At 48.8% G+C, this 20,313-nt stretch overlaps 1 protein-coding gene across 1 annotated transcript; it reads right to left on the bottom strand.

Moving 5' to 3' along the window:
* Window positions 1-234: 234 nt before the first annotated feature.
* Window positions 235-14,884, bottom strand: BKA55DRAFT_503733 (uncharacterized protein; the record flags this gene model as incomplete). The annotated part of the gene is made up of 3 exons (XM_046187035.1): window positions 235-375; window positions 427-13,870; window positions 13,923-14,884. The coding sequence occupies 3 exons, from the start codon at window positions 14,882-14,884 to the stop codon at window positions 235-237; spliced, it is 14,547 nt and encodes a 4,848-aa protein (XP_046053412.1).
* Between the last annotated feature and the right edge of the window lie 5,429 nt (window positions 14,885-20,313).

The following is a 20,313-nucleotide window of genomic DNA, read 5'->3' as shown; positions in this document are numbered from 1 at the left end:
GACTCCTTGTGACATTTTTATGGGTATGTGGTCCAACGATATACAGGAGATCAATGAGATGCATCATGAAGGAGTCAGGCGTTCACCTAAGGATTGAAATTAGACAGAAATTATTGTCATTTACTTGCATAAATCAAGAAATACATTTCTTATGCTCAAAACATGATGTCTAGCTCTAGATCCCGAAACGCCAATGTTAACAAGATGAATGCCGCCTTATTTCCGCCACCATGATCATTCAGTGGCATGTCTCAAAATATCCGCGATACTGGAGGCTACGAGCACAGCCTCTTCATGAGAGATCTGCTGCTGCGAGCCGAAAATGCCGATGGCAAGACGCCCCTTATCAACGGAAGCCTCAACATCAACAGCCAGCTGTGACAATAAGGTTAGTAGTCATTTCTAGCTGGAAGGGTAGTAACTTACGGGAATGTTATTAACCAAAAAGCTTTCTTGAAGAGCCGTCTCAAATTGAGCTGGAACGCGATCGTGATACGAGTTGTCGACTATCTCTTCTGATACAACTGTGACCGAGTTCTCTGCTGGACCAGTATCGTTGGAGAGGCTCAGAAAGTTGACGAACGAATTCACTTGTACGCCTGTCCATTGATCAATTTCCCAGAGACCGACGTCTGATCGTCCGTCTGATGTAATCTGGTGAATGTCTCTCTGGATATTTCTTGCAACGGAAGACAAAGGGAGTTCTATGGGGGAGTCAACCTTCAAAGGAACGAGGTTCAGAGTGGGGTAGACCTGAGGGAGACCATCGCTGGCGGCGGCTCGGTTGGCAAGATACATGCCAAACACCACTGACCTATTGTCTGGTGTGTTGTTTTGTGTGGCGAGGACTCTAGCATACGCTGCAAGGAACCAAGACTGAAAGGAAATGCCAGACTGGGTAGAAATAGCCTGCATCTGACTGACATCTGAAATCGCTGATTCATTCAAGTGCGAGATTCGATTCTTCACGTCCGTTTGTGATTCGGCACCAATTGAACTGGAGGAGGTGCCATACAAGTAGGCTGTCCAGAAAGCTCGCCTATCTTTCTGGACTGCTTCCTTAGCCTGGCGAATTGTAAAGTTTTTCCACTGAGCAAACCCATTGTTCTCAATGGTGACAGAGCCATCCAGTAGTTGAGAGAATCGTCGCAATAGGGCTGGAAGACTGACTCCATCGTACAGAGCGTGGTGGATCTGAAGACCGAATGACCAGATGCAGTCTTCCTGGAGCGTGATGTGCGCTCTAACAAGTGGTTGGGCAGCCTGATTTGACTTTTCTCCAGGGGGGTTCTGGGTTAGGGAAAGCTTGTGGGATTTGAGAACGACCTGCAAAACTGGAATGGTTGGAGATTGGGTTGGAATGAAACATGTGCGTAGGAGAGGCACTTCAGACACAAGTTTATCCCAGGCGGTCTGAATGCCGTTTACATCAACTGAAGTCTTGATTTGACATGGAAACTCGGGGAAGAATACAGAGCCCTCTGCCTTTTGCCATGCGCCAAGCATGTAGACTTGCATTGGCAATGCAGGCAGTACTTCGGCATCTTCTTTTGCTATGCCATGAGCGCGAAGTAGAACTTCAACATTGATGTCTTTGGGTGGAACCCATTCTTCGATCGTTTCCAGAGTCTCCGAAGGTATGGCTTGGGTTTGCGTGGCCCGTTGAGCCATTTCTGCGATGCTTGAGGATTTAACAAGATCTTGGGGACGGAGGTTTATCTCGATCTTTCGCAAGAGGGACGACACTTTGATGGCACTAATCGAATCGAGACCAAGGTGGTAGAGGTTGTCGGATATCTTGATTGAGGTAACGGGAACATACGAGACCTGATGAAGAATGTTTCGAATTTCGGCTTCGACATGGGACCACTCCCGATCCTCTTCTGATGATAGATCTGTAGAAGCAACTGAGACAGAACTGCTTCCATCGCCCAGTATGACAGGAGTCATGCCGCAGATGGACACGCCACGCTCTTCGAAAGATAGAATCTCCGAGGAGCCCGAGTGTATCAGGTAGCTCATGACAGTATCCAAAGTCTCCAAAATATTTTCAGGTCCTCCATCCCAGATACACTGAGGCTGAAGAGCGAGTCGCCAGAAGAGAGTGTTAGACATGGCCTCGGCTTCCACGCAAAGAGGATACTCAGTGGCTGAAGATCCTTCAACAGATGTCAATAGCGGGCGTTCCGATGAGTCAGATGTTGGAGACTTCTGAAGAATGAACAAGGTATTGAACAAATATTGTCCGTTGAGCTTTGTTGCTGATTGGGCTTTTCGCAATGGGTAATGCTGGGAGTCTCTGATGTCGCTCAGGTTCTCCTCAAGATATCGTAGGAACTCGGATACTGAGCCATGCAAGATACATCGCAGGGCAATTGTATTCATTGTTGGGAACACAATATCGTCTGCCCCTTCAAAATCCCGGCCCGACAAGACTGTGCCAAAGAGGACATCGAGCTTCTTGGTTTGACGTGCCAGTGTGATAGCCCAACAGGCTTGACAGAGTACCTGCAAGCTAACGGAAAGCCTTTTGCAGGCTGTTTCGATTTCAGGGAGGCTAATCTTTGAAGCGGACTCGAACCTACGCAAGGTGTTCTCAGTTGGGCCCCCCCTCGTTTCACTTGTAGGAATGATCGATGGCGAAGCATCTTCCAAGTACTGCGTCCAGAAGTCCTTCGCCTTATGGTTCGTGGATCCCAGTATTTTCATAAGGAATGGTTCTACTGGAGAACGGGTAACCAGCCTTCCTTCGAACAGTGCCTGGAGATCCTGGAAGAGCAAACTCAGGGACCATCCATCGTAAAGAGCGTGTGCCATGGAAAGGACCATGTATCGATGAGAGCCTACATTCGCCATTTTCAACTGCACCAAGTGCCTAAATCCTGCTCCTTCCTTAGCTTTTGCAGTTGCTGCTGCGGTGATTTGCTGCAGCTCATCTAAGTTCTGAAATGTCGCAATTTCAATGTCGGTGTCAAAAGATTCTGCAACGACTTGGCAATATGTCATATCCAGGTCCTGATGAGCGACTTGTACAAACCCTGTCCGCAGGATAGGTGTACGCTGAATTAATTCCTTCCAAGCGTTGATCAGTTTCGTAGTGTCAACATGGTCGGACACTTGGAGTATGTCGTGATTGAAGTAGGATTCAAAATCAGATTGAATCATTCCAGCCACCATTGACTCTTGAAGATGGGTAAGTGGAAGAACAGATTCGACGGGACCCAGGTCCATGCCGATACTCTCAAGGTATTCGCGCAGCCTAGCCTTGACCTGCAGCAGCGAAGAATCGTCGGCCGAAGTTGACGGATTGAGAGAAAGATCACTTGATTCGGCCAGTATATTGGCAATCGTCTGGTGGCGCATGATATGCGAAGGGGACAGCTGAATGCCTTTCCTCCTGAGTGTGGCAGAAAGCTTTATTACATCAATGCTGTCGAGACCGAGTTCCAAAATCGATACATTTTCATCAAGACCGGGTGAGGCAGCATCCGCCAAGAAAGCAACTTCATCCCGGATCATTTGAGCTTCTTGACTCCATTCGAAATTGCTCCGGTTGTGCATTTGGGTGCACTCATTATTGCCGTCAGTGGTGTAGTTTTGCTCGGTTTCTGGAACGGGCACCTCGCTCTCTGGTGAGCTTGCAGCCAAGTTTGCAAAGCGCTCAATGTCATCAAGAATTCTACTCAACACTTGTGAGGATGCAACATGTTCCTGTGCGACAAGAGTGAGTCGAAGATTACCCGAATGAGTGTAGACGGCTTCAAGCGCAAGAGGGTAGTCAGGCGTTGCTTGACTGTCAATAGTATCAAAAAGGAGGCTGCCCCCACTGGCAGTAGTGGCCTCCTCGATCTGGAAGGTGAAGAGATTGTCAAATAAGGCTTTGCCCTTAGAGCACCACTTCTGGATGTCCTTCAGAGGAACATGTTGGAAATCGAGGACTGATGCGTTAAAGTCATGGCAGCGTCGGAGAAGGGACTGCCAACTTTCGTGATGGATCACTCGACAATAGAAAGGTACGGTGTTGAAAAGAGGGCCGATGGTGTTCTCGATCCCAGGGAGGTCGATAGCTCGTCCAGATACAACGATACCAACGGTGGGTTGCTGCTGAGTGAAATTTTGTAAAACAGAGGTCCATAATGCCATGATAACAGCTTGGAGCGTAACATTTTGAGAAGAACGAATAACCTCAAGACTTTTAGTGGACATCTCACGCTCAGCAACTGCAACAGCATCGGGGTCACCATTCCCATGTGTCTGAATTGAAACAGGAACCCAACCTTCTAGTTGTTTCTCCCAGAAACCTCTGCAGTTGTCATGTTTTGCCAGAGGACCGTAGCTAAGAGCTTCAAAGAATGACGGAGCATCAGGTGCTTCAATACCATTATAATTCGCCACGACCCGCTTCATCATGAGATCAAAGCTGTTACCATCATACAGTGCATGGAAAATATGAACGGTAAGCAGTCTGGATGTCGGTGTCTCAACATAGGTGAACAGCAAAGGTTGTATGATAGAAGACTCGTTCCGCTGAATCCAGCGCTCCTTCTGCTCTGCAAGATATGCAGGAATCGATTCATCCGATTGCATAGTATGGGTTTCCCAAGCCAAGGTAGATTTTCGCACAGCAGCTTGTAAGAAACCATTCGGAGTAGGCACAAAGACAGTTCTCAGAATGCTTTCTGCCTGTATTAAATCGGTCCATGCTTTTTGCAATCTGGTAATGGACGTGGACTCATGGAGCTTCAACTCAAAAGTATTGAAGTAAGCACCGGGCTCACTGCTGGTCAACGACCGTGATATGATACCTTCTTGTAATGGTGAGCATGGTGCAACATATTCAACATCAGCTGGTTTAACATCGAGAAGGTGGCAGATCATGCCACGGTGTCGATGGCCATATGCCTGGATAGACTGCTTAACCTCTCGCACAAGTTTCTCTTGTCGAGTGGAGGTATTCTTGGCCAAAGAGTTTGCAAGATCGCCAATGACGGGATTTTTAAGCAACAAGGCAGGGGATGCTGCCTTGAGACCGCGAGATTTGAGGAGTGAGGAGAGTCTGAGGGCTGTGATTGAGTCCACTCCAACATCGAAGATGCTTGTAGATGACGACAGATCATGTTTGTTGATATTGCCGAACTGCGCAATACTTTCAAGTAACTGACCAATTATCTTCTGGGCCCCCTGTGAAACAGGCGCTGTTGTGGCATGAGAAAGCTCTAGGAGCTTTTCTGGTGGAAGTTCGCTGAAAAGTCTCTTCAGATCCTTGATTTCTGCCTTGTTATTTGAGGAAAGGGGGATGTATGGAAGTGACAGAATATATGTCGGTACCATGTAGCCTGGAAGTTTGGCACGGCAGGCTTCTTTCGCTTGCGCAGCCAGACCCTCCTGATCTATCATAATTTCAAGAGGACCTTTTTTAGACTTCTGGCCGACGACAAATGTTACCAGAACGTCCTTTCCACTAGTTCCATGGCGAGCCACAATTGTTGCGGCGTCGTGAATATCAGCAACATTGGTACGGATGATATGATTAATCTCGGCAATCTCAAGTCGCTGACCGCGAAGCTTGACTTGGTCGTCAGCCCGACCGAGAAAGTCAAAGCATCCATCATGGAGCACACGGACGAGATCACCTGTCCTGTATACTCTCTCATTGAACTCTGCAAGTGTAGGGAACCGCTCTTCTGTAAGCTCGGGTCTGTTGAGGTAACCCTTGCCTACTAATTTACCTGACACGCAAAGCTCTCCAACACCGCCGCGGAAGACTGGCGTGTTAGTGTTTTGTTTGAACACAAATGAACCAACATTGGGGAACTGCTTTCCGATGTTGCTGGGGCGGCCATTTCTGGGCACACGCTGAAACATAGTGACACCGATAGTGGCCTCAGTAGGGCCGTATGCGTTGTAAATGACAGCTTTCGGTCCCCAAACGTCAAGAATCTCCTGTTTGAGCTGTTCGCCACCTGTAATGAACACACCACGACAGAGGCTGGGAACTTCATCAGGATGTGTCAGTCGCGCAAGACTTGGAGTTAAGTCAATGTGTGTGATGCCGAGCCTATTGATGGCTGCTGTCAGGTCATCCAGAATGAGGTCTTTGGGTGCAGCAACGACGGACATCCCCACGGACCAGCTCCAATACTGTTCGAGGACAGAAACGTCAAAGTGTAGAGCAGCGAACTGAAGCCAGCGTGAATCCTCATCCCAGTGACCCCTGAAAAGTTCCTGGAATGCCATCATTGCCTGAACAGCATTATCGTGAGTGATCTCGCAGCCCTTTGGCGTTCCTGTTGTCCCCGATGTATACAGACAATAACAAGTATCTGATGGAGAGATATTGGGGTGGAAAATGACATGCTCCTCGCTCACGTCGTTCAAAGCTTGTGTCTCTATTTCAATAACCGTGGTTTTTGTTTCGAAGTCAAGATCCTTCGAGCACCTTGTTAGCAGGCAAGGCGCTTTGGAATCTTCAATGATGAACTCCTTTCTCGCCCTCGGCGCAGATGGATCAAGTGCGACAAACGAACATCCAGCTTTCAGAATGCCCAGGATTGAGAAATATGCCTCGGGGCATTTGTCGAAGTGTACTGCAACAATGGCACCCGGTGAGACTTTATTTCGGAGCATGTTGTTTACTTTGTTACCCATGCAGTCAAGCTGATGATAGTTCCATTGTTGCTTGACACATGCATCTCCTTCGAACGCTGATACAAACTCGAGAGCAATTTTTTCTGGATGGGAAACTGCTCCCTTCTCGACAAATTGGTGTAACAGCTGAACGGGAGTGTCCAGTAATGGGGCAGATGCAGGAAGTATCGAATACAGGGATAGAGAATTTTCCATCACTTCATCTTCAAAACCAGCAGCATTGCAGGAGATGTGGGTTAGTGAAGCGTCAAATTGCTTCATCAACAGCTGTGCTTGTTCACGGGGAAGAATGTCGCTGTAGTACGTTATGCACAAGCGGATCTGGTCCTTGTCCGTGGGTTCAATCTCCAATGAGACCGGATATTCGACTTTTGCCTCGTCGTTGACCAGCTTCCACGGTACAAGCGAAGAGTTATCTTCTGGCATTTTCTGGTACGCAATGAGAGTATCAAATACGGGGCCTGCGGGGTGGCCTAGCCATTTCTGCACTTGACTGAGCGGCGAGAATTGGTATTTGTGAAGATTCTGGTTGTAGCTCATCATATATCTGACTAGGTCAGCATTAGACGGAACATTGCTTGCCACAATAGGCACTGTGTTGAGGCATGGGAACGCGACATCCTTTGTCTCATCGATGGTTCTTCCAGACAGCGCAACACCAAAGATAACCGAGTCCTCTCCCAAATAAGATGCCAGCACTCGTGTCCAAGCGGCTTGGATTGCCGCTTGTATGGTGACATTTGAAGCTTGAGTCGCTGTCCTGAGCTTTGTGAAGGATAGTGATCCAACCATTGAGTCAACCAACACATGCCGCTCTTCAACTCGTAAAGGCGTCATTATTGGGAACTTGTTAACAACAATCTTGCTGGCTTTAGCCTCCCAGAATTCCTTCTCTATAGATTTGTCATTTAGTGCGATGCCCAGAATGGCCGATACTGCAGGCTCAATTGTCGTAACCCGAGGTAGTTGATTGCCTTTGACTAGTTGTGAAAGCTCATCAAGCATCAGATGAAGTGCGGGAGCGTCGTATAGAGCATGATGCATGATGAGGTTCATTGAAATGGCTTGGGAGGTTTGAGCCAGAATTACACTCCAAGGGGGGTGGTGCAGCGAAGAAAGCATCGATTTGCTGGCATCAGCCTTCATCTGAATGAGGTCGGCCGGTTCGTCTCCAACCAAATGCAGACTGTTCAGAGGTGTCCCTATTGATCCTGCTTCATACCTTACCATAGCAAACGAGGAGTCTGCATGTTGCACGGGGACAAAACCGGTTCTCAGCATGGGATGTCGTTGTTGGAGCAGCTGCCAGGCCCTTTCGAGGTTCGCTATGGGAACATGTTCCGTCACCACATACCTCACTGCGTTGAGGTAGTTCTCACCTCCAGACTGAATGAAGGATGCCAGCATGGCAGACTGGACAGGCGTGCATGGCAGTACTGCCTCGATTTTGACTGATTCGGGTAGTTGATCAACAACCTCCGTGAGGACTTGTCGTGAAAATCGATCAAGATCGTACTTCTGTACATGCCCGGCATCTGCTCTCGACGCATTTTCCAGTAATTTGGCGGCTATCTTAGAGCAGCTCGGGCATTCAATCACATCAGAGGCTGATACGACGAAGCCGCGCTGGCGGAGAACTGAAGCCACCTGCACAGCGTTGATGCTGTCAAGGCCCAACTGAAAAATGGTTGTGCGGCGTTGTATATTTTGATCGCTCACCCCTGAAAGAGTGGCCAGGACATGTCGAACTTGCAATTCAAGTTCGCTCCATTCTTCTTTTTTATTGGGAAATGTCACTACTGTGTTGTCTTTTTCGGTTCGGGGTACGAGCTGGTCTATTATTGACCCCAGGTTGTCGGGAAGATCCTTCTTGTTCAATGAACTTGCATGGGGGGTTGTCAGAATGGCTCGCAATGTAAGTTTGAAAACATCAGCCATGGCTGTGGCAACTTCCTCAGTGACAATACTCATGTCCCTATGAATATTGACAACTAGTGAGTTCAATCCAGGGCAAGGGACAATTTCGCACACCAGGGGGATATCCATATCTCCAGAATCTCCTTCAAGTGTCCAGACGTTCTTGTCGATGTCCTGCAATGGCTTTTGCAGCAGTAGGAGCGTATCAAATATATGTTTCCCGGTGCGATTGATGCTACGCTGGATAAGCCTCAGCGGAGTAAACTGATACGCAATAAGCTCTGTGTTCATCTTCTGTAGATGCTTCACCAGATCAATATTACTTGACGCTTCTGGGAAGTCGACGCGCACAGGGATCGTATTGAAACAGGGTGCAACGAGTCTTTCAAGGCCTTCGATGTCAAGAGTACGGCCGCTGACAACGTTTCCAAAACACACGTCTGTACGTCTATATGCGGCTGCAAGGACAGTGGCCCAGCTTGCTTGGCAAACTGAAAGGAGGGTTGACCCGAGATCTCGTATACGCGACTGCAAATCGCTGAGAGGGATATCCATAGATGTGGTGCAGGTGCTCTGGTCAACTTCACTCGTGGTTGTCTGGGGGAAGATCGCAGATGGTTTGTAATTCTCAAAATGACGTTGCCAAAATTGTTCTGTATCGTCGGGCAAATGGGTGGATAGTTTCAGAAACTGATTGTAGGGCACCGGCGGTGGTAGTTCCTCACCAATAGCCAATGCTTCCACCTCTTTGAGAAGTCGCTCCATTGCCACACCATCGTAAAGTGCGTGGTGGCAGATAAATGACAGAAACTCTGATCTACGGTATCTTAGTAGCGCTAGAGATACCGGCGGTGTTCTTGAATCGACTGGATCAGGGAGAGACTTGAGATGCTGTTCAATCGCTCCATCGAAAGACAATTCACTAACATCGAACGTCTTCCATGGTATTTCCCAGCCCTCAAGGACGATCTGAGCAATGGCACGTCGGGAATCTGTCGTTGCCGCAAAACAGGTCCGAAGAATATCATGTCTATGGGACATGGTTTTCCAGTATGATCTCATGGCTCCAGATCCAGTTGTCAGGCGTAAGAGCACCTTGTTGTAGTAACCCCTTTGGCCACGAGAAAGCATCGCCTCTTGTAAGGGAGTGCAAGGCAAAATCTCCTTAATAGTCTTAGACTCTTTAGCAAACTCTTTTTCCTTTGAGTCAACGAAGGAGGCAGAGAAAAAGTCTTGAAAACCGTCGACCGGTGTTTCCTCTTGTTTTGGTGCCTTTCCATCCAAACATCTCGCCAACTGCGCAACAGTAGGGTAGCGTAGAATCTCAGACACAGCAACTCGAGATCCAAATTTTAAGCTGAGAGTGCGAGCGAGATCGATGGCAGATATAGAGTCTATTCCGAGCAGAGCAAAGGGTGTCCATCGACCAAAGTCATTCCTAGATACCTTGGCAGACTCTATGAGAGTCTCTGCGATCTTCAAGTCTGACTGGTTCCAATCACCCTCATCTTGAGTGCCCAGGGACATTCTTGAGGCTTCTTCGAGATACTCCACATTCACCCTGTCAAAGCAGTCACGAAGCCGGCGCTTGTCTATCTTTCCACTCGAAGTCATGGGTATTGATGAGATCGGGATGAGATAACTGGGAACCATGTAGCTAGGCAATCGTGATTTCAGGTGTGCGACGAGGGACTGGTGGGTTTCGCTGTTGATCTCCACCACATGGAAGCTGGAAGGGTCATGATCCGGAACGAAGAAGAGACACAGTTGCTGGGGGGAAGTTTCTCCGCGCTGTACCAACAGTGTAGCAGCTGAGGATGCCAGGCCGCTCGAAGTCGCCATACTGTTGATCTCACCAATTTCGATTCGCTGACCTCTTAATTTCACTTGATCATCGATGCGGCCAAGTATCAGGAGGGAACCGTCGGGAAGCATGCGACCCATGTCTCCAGATCTATAAAGCCTTCCGTACTGGGGATGTTGAATGAACTTTTGGGATGTGAGCTCTGGCATGTTGAGGTAACCTTGAGCGACCTGGGCACCGCCAAAGCAGAACTCGCCGACCCAGTTAAGGGGCACTGTGTCAGAACTTTCTGGGGATAGTACCACAACAGATGTATTGGGAAACACGTGCCCTAAGTGCTCAATATGGTCATCTGCTGTCATTTTCTTTACTGTGCAGATGTTTGTAGTTTCTGATGGTCCGTATCCCTGCCACAACTGGCGTTGCCATTTCTCATGTACGGACTGTGTCATGGGTTCTCCGGCAGTCACAAGAAACTCCACGCCCGGAACGTTAGAAGGATTGACGAAGGTGGCAACAGTTGGTGTCATGCTGAGGTGGGTGATACCAAGGTCGCGTATCGAGCGCTCGATGTCCTCCAAAATTGTGTCATTCGTTCCTGAGCATAAACACATCCCTGCGCACCATGTATAAAATATCTCAAAGACTGACACATCGAATGCTTGAGAGCATGCTTGCAAGAGGCGACCCTGTGACTTGAGATACTTGGGATACAACGCCTCAAGATGCTCAATGTTTGCAGCAATACTCTGTTGCTGAATTGCAACACCCTTTGGAGTTCCTGTCGTGCCGGACGTGTAAATCACGTACGCGAGTCGAGTCCCATCAACACCAACGTCCAAATTGTCCGTGGAAATGTCATGAAGCGAGTTGGTATCGACTATTATTGTATAAAGTCCAGACAGAGATGGACATTGGCCAAGAGACACGTTATCGACCAAGCAATGCTCAGAATGAGCCTGTTGCAAGATCTCACGAATTCGAGCAGGAGGGGTTGAAGGAAGAATTGGGAGATACCCACAGCCACTCTTGATGATGCCCAGGATTGATGCATACAATGTTGGTGACTTTTCCATCACAATAGCCACTACATCGCCAACTCCGACACCGCAGCAATGTAGATATCTCGCGATGCGATTTGCCAATGCGTTGAGCTCTTGAAATGTCCATTTCGTCTGGAGGCCGCCTTCCAAAGAGTGAGCAAATAATAGAGCATCCGCATCTGGACTTCGAAGTACAACTTCTTCAAAAAGTCGCGCCAAATCAGGAGTTTTCTGCGGCATGGTGGGCCGGATGTTGTGAATGGAGGGGCTGCAGCTGACCTCCTTCAGTGTCGCTTTGACCTTGGTGGTAGGATTCTCCAGCATGGAGATAACCAATGACTCAAGCTGATTCACCATGAGTTCCACCGTCTTTGTAGGCACGAATTCTTCCTGATATGTAACTTGAACGTCAAATCTGTCTTCTCTTGGCTCAACTTCAAACACAATCGGTGTCTCCAGGCGATCCAGATGACTGGTCTCTCTCACCACGTTCTGCGTCCGCTCTGAGCTGGTGAGAGATTCCTGGTATACAAAAAGCACATCGTAGAGGCTTTCGCCGGGCTGTAATGCGACCAGCTTTTTCAGCTCTGACAATGAAAGTGTGCAATGTTGCATAATCGCTCTGTTGCTCGAGTGGATGCTGTTGAGCAGGTCGAGACATACGGATACGTTGTCTAAGTCAACTCGAACAGGGAGGGAGGCAATGCATGGTCCAATTACTTGCTCAATGCCTGCTAAAGGAATCGTCCTTCCAGAAGTTACTAAGCCAATCGTGATATCACGCATTCCTGTGATCCCAGACCACAGCAGAGCTAGTGAGGCCTGGAATATCACTTGAGGACTACAGCCAAGCTTCTGCATTGCTGCATCAACCCTATTCCGAGAGAGGGACAACCGCCTCCTGCTTGATAGGCTTTGGTTTGAATGCATCATCTTATCGCGTAGCCTGGGCAACGGTGACCGTTTCCATCCTGCGAGGTGTTCCGTCCAAAATACTCGTGTGGCATCGCCTGTTTGCATGCCATGATGAAATCTGACAACTTCCCGGAATGAAGGATGTTGTGATACTTGTTGTCGCAGGAGCAGTTTAGACCAATCAGAAAGAAGGATATCCATAGACCATCCATCATATAGTGAATGATGCAATTGCAAACGAACGCGAACCCTGTCCGCTACAGGACTTCGCTGGATCTGGAGTATCAAGGGGGATATGAAGTCCTGAGGTGATGAGAGGGACAGTCTTTTTTGGAGCTGGTCAACCACGCAGATCTGTTCGGGTCGGAGTTCTCGCGGAAAGATCATAACGAAGTTACCCTTTGCAGCTGCGAACCCCGCACGTAGAATTTCATTCTGCTGCGAAAGTTCTCTGAAAGTCTCTGATATATGATCGATGCCATAGCCAAGCGGAATACTGAGCTCAAGCTCATTGCAATAAGTTGTTGGGTTCCGAGCAGTCTCGGCTAGCATGGCCGCTTGAAGAGGCGTGCACGGTAGCACGTCCTCGATTGAGTCACGAATCCTAGCTAGAGTGGCGTCTTGTCGTACAATATCCTCAAGGTCTAATGAGAGATCTGTTGAACGTTGCTGGGGGTTGGCTAGATCGTGTTGCAGCTGCCTCCGGATGGCAGAAAGAATTTCAGACGCGGTTTTCATTGTGAGAAGAGCAGATGAGTCTATACCAAACCCTGAAGTTCGAAGGGCGGAGGCTAACTTGATTGCTTTGAGGGAGTCCATCCCAACCGAGGCGAGAGACGTCGACTTATCGACTTTGAAATTCAAACTCCGAGACAACACTGCCAGAAGCTCTGATTCCATTTTGTCAATTGGCTCGGAGTCCAAGATGCCCTCTGACATGTCTGCTTTGCGTTGTTCGTACTCTTCTTTGAGCCTCTTCCGATCAACTTTGCCACTGGGTAGTCTTGGAAATTCTGATATCAAGACAACTTCTCCAGGAACCATGTACTGTGGCAGCCAATCTTTGCAATGCTTCAAAATAGTAACTTCAGTCACTCCTTCGTCAACAGCACAGAACACTATCAGAATAGATTGCACTATTGCTGCCACGGTGCTGTGACATCCCGAGGTTCGAAGAACGGCCTGTTCTACTTCTCCCAACTCCAAACGTTGTCCTCTAAGCTTCACTTGGCCATCTGATATTCGGCCGAAGCATTCAAGTTTTCCATTTGGAAGTAAACGAGCTTTGTCACCCGTACGATAGATGCGACCAAATGGTGAATCAACGAAGACTGAATTTGTTTGCTCGGGTCTGTTGATGTAGCCAGCAGCTAACTGGTAGCCACCCACAGCCAACTCTCCGACCTCTCCTTGAGGAAGAATTTTAATTTCAGATTCGTGGCTATCTGACTCTGGAATCTCGATAACGAAACACGAGACTGTATCGAGCGGTACACCAATATTACCCGTCGAAGAATCAGACGAGAATGCAGTTTGAAGAGTACTAACATTTTATTAGAGCCAGGGGACTGCCCAGAAATAGGTAGGAATCTTACCAGTGAATTGTGGCTTCAGTTGGGCCATACATTGCCCAGAGCATGCTCGGCCTTTCATCGTCCCCTCCAAATTCGTCAACTACTGGGGCGTTGAGCATTTCTCCAATAGTCAAAAGCAACTTCAGGTCTGGCGCATTTTCTCTTCGGCGCAACAGGCTTCCAGCGACTGTTGGTGTGAGTTCACAGGCATCTACTCTCATAGAGCGTAGAACACCAGGAAGGTCGTCCAACATCTCAACCCGCCGAACACTCACGAGAGTAGCACCTCGAAAGAATGGGAAGAATATTTCAAAGACTGAGACATCGAATGTCGGTGCTGCAAACTGCAGAAAGCGGGAGAACGATGGGATATGTCTATCATGGGCAATAAGAGCTTGCGATGCAGCATCGTGGGAAATTCCCACGCCTTTGGGAGTTCCTGTTGATCCCGATGTATACATGACATAGGCCAGATCTTCTGGCTGGGGGGCTCTATGGTTGAGTTCGACTGTTGAAGATTGAGAAGAGCCTTGATATTCTTCATTCTCATCAACGATGATGATAGTTGCACCGGTATCGTTGGGTATTTCAGATGCCAGTTCTTTCGTGACCAACACCACTGTCGCTGCAACATCGCTAAGAATGAATTTTACACGTTCTGGCGGCGCATCAATATTGAGAGGACAGAAAGCCCCTCCAGCCTTTAAAATGGCCAAGAGCGAGATATATAGTAAAGGGGATTGGTGAATGAGTACAGGGACAACAAACTGTCCTGTGACATTGCCTGATGCTGTTGTTATGCGAGCCGCAATGGACGCTGCCGCTTCATGAAGTTCGCTGTAGGTCAATGTAGATTGCCGGCCGTTACACATATAATCCAGGGCTACGTGTTGGCCCGAAGCCTTCACCAACTGGTGGAGGAGGTTTGGTCCCGGAAGCCTGGAAGGCCGAGCATTAAGGATGGAGAGTCCTGTCAAGTCCATAGTGTTCAAATTACACCTCTGGTGGTTGGTGGTCTGAAAGTGTGTTAGTCAGAACAATGGCGTTGCCGAGCAATCAAGGTAATGGATAGTGATGATGAGGTGGTGGTCTCGATAAGCAAACGGCACCGGTAACAATCAGGGCCGGCGACAATACCGGCGATGTTGAAGGTGTGCACTCGTAGTAGAAGATATGGCCCTTTTAGGGAACGCACTGGTCAGCCAAAAGCCTCATCCCGGGGCAGTAATTACAGGCCAACATGCTATTAGCTAAAAATGGGTGGACTAACATCAGGCTGCTTTGGTCGCTTCACGACCACGCGGAACCAAGTCTCGGAGGATGTGGACGCCAGCCGGGGTCCCAAAGACGGGAGCTGCGAATTGGAATGACGGTAAAGCAAACGGACGCATGCCGTATTAGAATCGGCGTCGCAACGATTCGTCAAAGGCAAGCTCGAGGCGTGAGCGGTTGTACAAAGTGGTTCACCTGGTCCAAGGGGGGCGTGCGGAAGAAGCTGCAATTCAGCCTGTCAGCGTCGAGTAATTACTCATCGGCTCGTGAAAATGACAGGGACAAGTAAGACCCGGCTGAGTGCTCTCGGTGGGTGGGTAGTTGACAGCTATTATTTGAAAGGGTGGGCAGGCAAGACAATCCCCAGGGCAGGAAAAACCCGCGGCCCATAGTTGATGATGTGGTGCAACGAGGGTTGAAGGGCAATGGTGTGAGCCGAGATACCAGATTGCCTTTTTGGGCACCTATATGGTGGACCTCTAGCCGTGGCTGGCGTGGGGAGCAACACAACCTCGTTGGTCTTATGCTAAAAACCGCACCAGGATATGGCGCGGGTGCGTGGGATAGTGGTGCTTTATTGAAACGGCGTGATGTCTCACAGGATGCCTGAGTTTCGACGTCAAATGAGCAGTGGAGCAGCCGCTCAGAATAGATTGCGTCACGACTGGGTTGATCTGAACTTGCTCCTCTTATTGTGATGATAAAAGTTCACTTGAACATCAACAACAGACCTGTTCAACCTCCGGTTTAATAAGAACACAGGCTTATGTATAACCTCAGGCGAGGGGGATTTTCCTGCCAAGAGACATTTCTCATGGACATTGTGGCTTATAAAAACCATTGATCCATATTGGGTAACTTGATTGATCACACTGCGAATTAGATCGGCAAACCAGCCCCCACAAGGGAAAGGCTAGTTCCTCTTGGCACCTGAGGAGGCTCGATGTAAGGTTCAACAGCCCCAGGACGCCTGGCAAACCGTTATGTGAAGGCTTATGGCGGTTATAAGGTAAAATAAATTGCTGCATGTGATATGCTGCACTAGAGCAATTTTCGAAGCTAGGCATACGTAGAGATTGGGGCTGACAAGAGCAACTCGAAGGACGGCATGCGGGTTGAGGGTCGATATCGGGGTTGCTTTTGGTTATGCAGACAAGGGATCCTCGACGGGTCGACCCGAGATAAAAGGGGAGCCTCAATTTGACAAGTGACTTTCGGTCCTATTAACCAGTGTCCATTGTCTAACCGCATTGTCTAAGTCATAGACTCGTCCGGGTGACTGGCATGGGAGCTTGAACGCTGGCTGGTCCAGGTATCCGTCTTCCTACGCAAGCTATCACCCACAAAGTATCTTGTCAACCCCCTGGTTGCTAAGTAGGCTCATGCAGGCTGAGTCACAGGGTGACGAGATCAGGCAGGATCGAAGCCAGTATGTGGAGGGCATATCCAATACCTAAGGGCAGTGGGGGAGGAAAGGAACTACGCGTGGGATGACATTGATCAAGACACCATGATAGTGAAACGATATTAGTCAACGTGGGAGGTTTCCAGTGACATTGATGTTTCCCAGTCTAAGAGGGTAAGTAGGACTAGCGAGAGGGGTTGTGAAAGGTATGGCATGTGGATTGATTGGGGTTAGGAGAACGCTGTATGTCATTTTACCTTGTCTACGAGATGAAGGTTGAGTTGGTGAGGATGAGGGAACCATCAACACAGCGTGAGTGTGCCGTGCAAGGCATCAGATGAGAAAGGTTGTGACGACTGGTCAGATGAAGTGATAGAATAAGGTCAGAACATCTAGGGGGGAAGCGCTGTGCTTCTGGTTCAGAGGAAGCAAAGGTGAGCAAAGTTGGAACTGAAAACAGGAAAAGAGGCACTCCATGAGGGCAAACCCCAAACTGACTGGATGGGAGAAGGCATATTCGGTCGGCGCAGGCTCGGATTCCCGAGGGGATAACGGGCCGGGAGAGAGCGTAGCTAATAATGGCAGCAGCACAACGCTGAAACGAAGAAAGCGGAAAAGAGCTGTGCGGACACCGAGCCGAGATTATGGAGAAAGGCCAGGCCAGCCAGGTCAACATGACCTTCCAAAATGTTGCCTGTGATTCTGACAGGTCGACGGCTGCCTCCGAGAGCACAGCACAAGCGACAGGCTTGCTGTCGAGTCAGAATCGTCACAGGCGGAATGAATGATCCCGTTGCGGCTCCAGCGAAGCAAACGGGCAACGTTGAGGGTGATGATGCGATGCCCGATGAAGCGGACAGTGGTGATGATGGTGGATTTTCTGACCCTGGCGTTTGATGATGCAAGGTGCAGGGTGGGGAATTGGAAGGGAGGGTGTGTGTGGGCTATGACCAACCACTAATGTTAGTCGGCCTTGGTCAGTGCACTCATCATTCATCGAGGAGCTTGCTACCCTGAAATAATAATAATTCTCAAAGATCAGGTCTCAGCATCAATTCTGTTGTGATATTCCAATTTGAGTGAGACAGAATTGGGTTGATACTGTTTCTTCTATATGACTGCGTAGTGTCAGTTCCCCGTTCATGCTCGGCAGAAGTTTCCAAGTGTCTTGACAGATGCGGCTTGCTTTCAAGCATCAAGTGCTACAAGCTCGCCGATCTTCAAAGTCCGGATCTAATCAGATAATCTAATGTACACGTAATTGAAAATGATGTACTCTCCCCCGGCCGCCCATGTACCTGTTCTCGTCGCTCGCTTCGAAAACTTCCAGTCAATTCTAGGATTTACCCAGCAAGAAAGCGGTACTCATGCCCGCCCAATTGATATGTAATTTAATTGCATTTCAAGAAATCAAGAATGTTCAGTCAGTATTTTTCGTCAAGTGGAAAATACGGGACCTCTTGTAAGGTAAAAAGCCACCCGAAACATTGGTAACAGCCATAAACTTTTCGAGCAACCTGTGACGTAGGTGTAATGCTCCTGGTCAACTTTAGGGGTGGCCAAGATTATGGTACGAAACCAAACACACTCATTGTGCAGAAAGTCACCATTCGAATTTGACCGAACCTCATATGCTTCATATGCATGCATTCATTCCCATGTTCAAGTTTCAGCTAAGTATAACTTGTATTATAGCCTGATTTCGGCAAGACAAAGCGGCTTCTGTTGCTGTCCTGAACAGTGCTTTCGCCCGTAAATTTCTGCTTTTCCTCATGAACAAACTTTGCCTCTCACGTGCATGGTGACAGAAGCGCTTAAGGTCCCTGACTGTGTTTCTACTGACGATTGCTGGGATAATTTGACGGTCTGAGGGAGGCTACTGTAGGTACTACTTGGACCCTCAGACACGGGATCGCAAACGGGTACGACATCCTTTGATGTACGAACCAACTGTGCGACCAGGTACTGCCGGAGCGTTGGCTTGGTGTTCTAGATCGCAGCACGGAAAGGTATCACGAAAGCAGGGGTCCAACAGGACGAAGAAAAAGCAACATCGTCACCCGCAATTGGCATCATCTTACGGTTTTGCTGATCATATCGAGCCATACCACGGGTATTTCCAGAGTTGTGTCGTCCCATGGCTGCATATTTGCTCTCCATGATTTCTGTCATTGCAACATCAACGCTGGCGTATCCTTGCTGTATGGATTATACCGGAAGCACCGTTATCGGTCTGAGATGTCTTCTCCGGCGCATTTACATCTAATCAATCAGTCAATCGATGGCCCTCTGCAAAATCATTACCCGCTAGCCCGATTAACTCCCTGAGGCGTAGGACCCTGTTAGTAAATGCAGCTCTAGACAGCTCATCAATCCATGGAGATTCAACGCTGAGTGCTTGCGCTCATAGGTCAAGACACCTCTGCCTTGTTCCAACAGGGATAAGCTTCAGTTCACCAGGGAAGAAAATTTTTCTTCCATTCACAATTGCCCTCCGCTCGCTGGCGTTCATTCGATCGGTACCTGTCCCCAAGAAGAAAAAACACAGCAAATTGTTGCAGGGGTTGTGAGCACCAGCACCAGGGGCCATCTAGTGCTAAAAGACCCCTGGGCCGCTCGGAGGTCGGTAACCAGTCAACTCGAGCTTGGTGTGTGACGCTACTGTAAGTTGGCTAATTAGATCTTATCAGATCCGGTTTATCAGATCATCAGATAATTCCCTCATCTCCACAATGGAGCCCAAGATATTCGCCGCCCATCAACACTCCAATCATCAACATTTTGCCAACCCCTCCCTCTTTGCTCTGCGGGACTGCCCCTCCTTTTCCTCGAACGACATTGCGAGACTCGAGTGATCGGCTCTTCTGGCGTCGACACCGTCAAACCAAAGCCGTTCTTCGCCGCACTCTGTGCGTTCCTGTGCCTGTGCTTGTCAAGTTTTTCGCTGCCCCCAACCCATGGTTTGACGTCGTGTCTGAACGGTGTGAAAGGGCTTAGGTGGCGGGGCTGCAGAAAGCCGTCATCGGCCCAGACGAGACTGGACGTTTCGAACCCATGCCACGATCCCACGGAACAAAATGCGTAGCGTCTTCAAGGGTCTGCATCGGCCCAGTTGGCAAGCATTGAACTGGACTTTGAACTGCGGCTGCTTCCACCTTTTGTGACGCCAGCTGGGATGGCAAGCATATTTCCAGTAGTAAGACCGTCTGGCCCTTGCTCGGCGGCGTCAAGGTTTGCAGAGTTCGCCAAGCTTGCTCGCTGTTTTGCCATGTCTATCTTATCTGATCTTTTACCAAAGATCGTCGCCGACGTCGCATCATATTCGTCCGCACTTACGCTTCTTTACTGGGGAGCCTTGGTTAGTTTCCTCGTAATTCAGGAACCTCCACTTCCTCCTGCCACCGTCTTGAGACGCAAGTGGCTATAAACACCCCGCTTGTGGAGATGAAGCTGAAGAAAAACATCGGGTTGAAGCTTGTAGAAGTCGAGGGTTTGGGGGAGATCATGGGTCAAAGAGTAGTTAGAGTCCATAGGCTTTGGAAGAGGTCATATTAGGGGGCTCAAGCTGAGGAGATGGCATATCACACTCTTGATTTAAAGATGTCAACGTACATCGATCGCCATTCGCGAAAGGCCTAAGCTTTTACGGCATACGTCCATATAGGAAGGTTCCAATAGCGATCGCCATCGTCCGTCAATAAACTAAAAACAAACTTTGCTTGAGCTTCATCCACG

Source organism: Fusarium redolens, assembly GCF_020744475.1.
Source record: "Fusarium redolens strain MPI-CAGE-AT-0023 chromosome Unknown BKA55scaffold_4, whole genome shotgun sequence".
NCBI lineage: Eukaryota > Fungi > Ascomycota > Sordariomycetes > Hypocreales > Nectriaceae > Fusarium > Fusarium redolens.
Note: the sequence above shows the minus strand (reverse complement) of the source record. Positions and strands in the feature narration are given on the sequence as shown.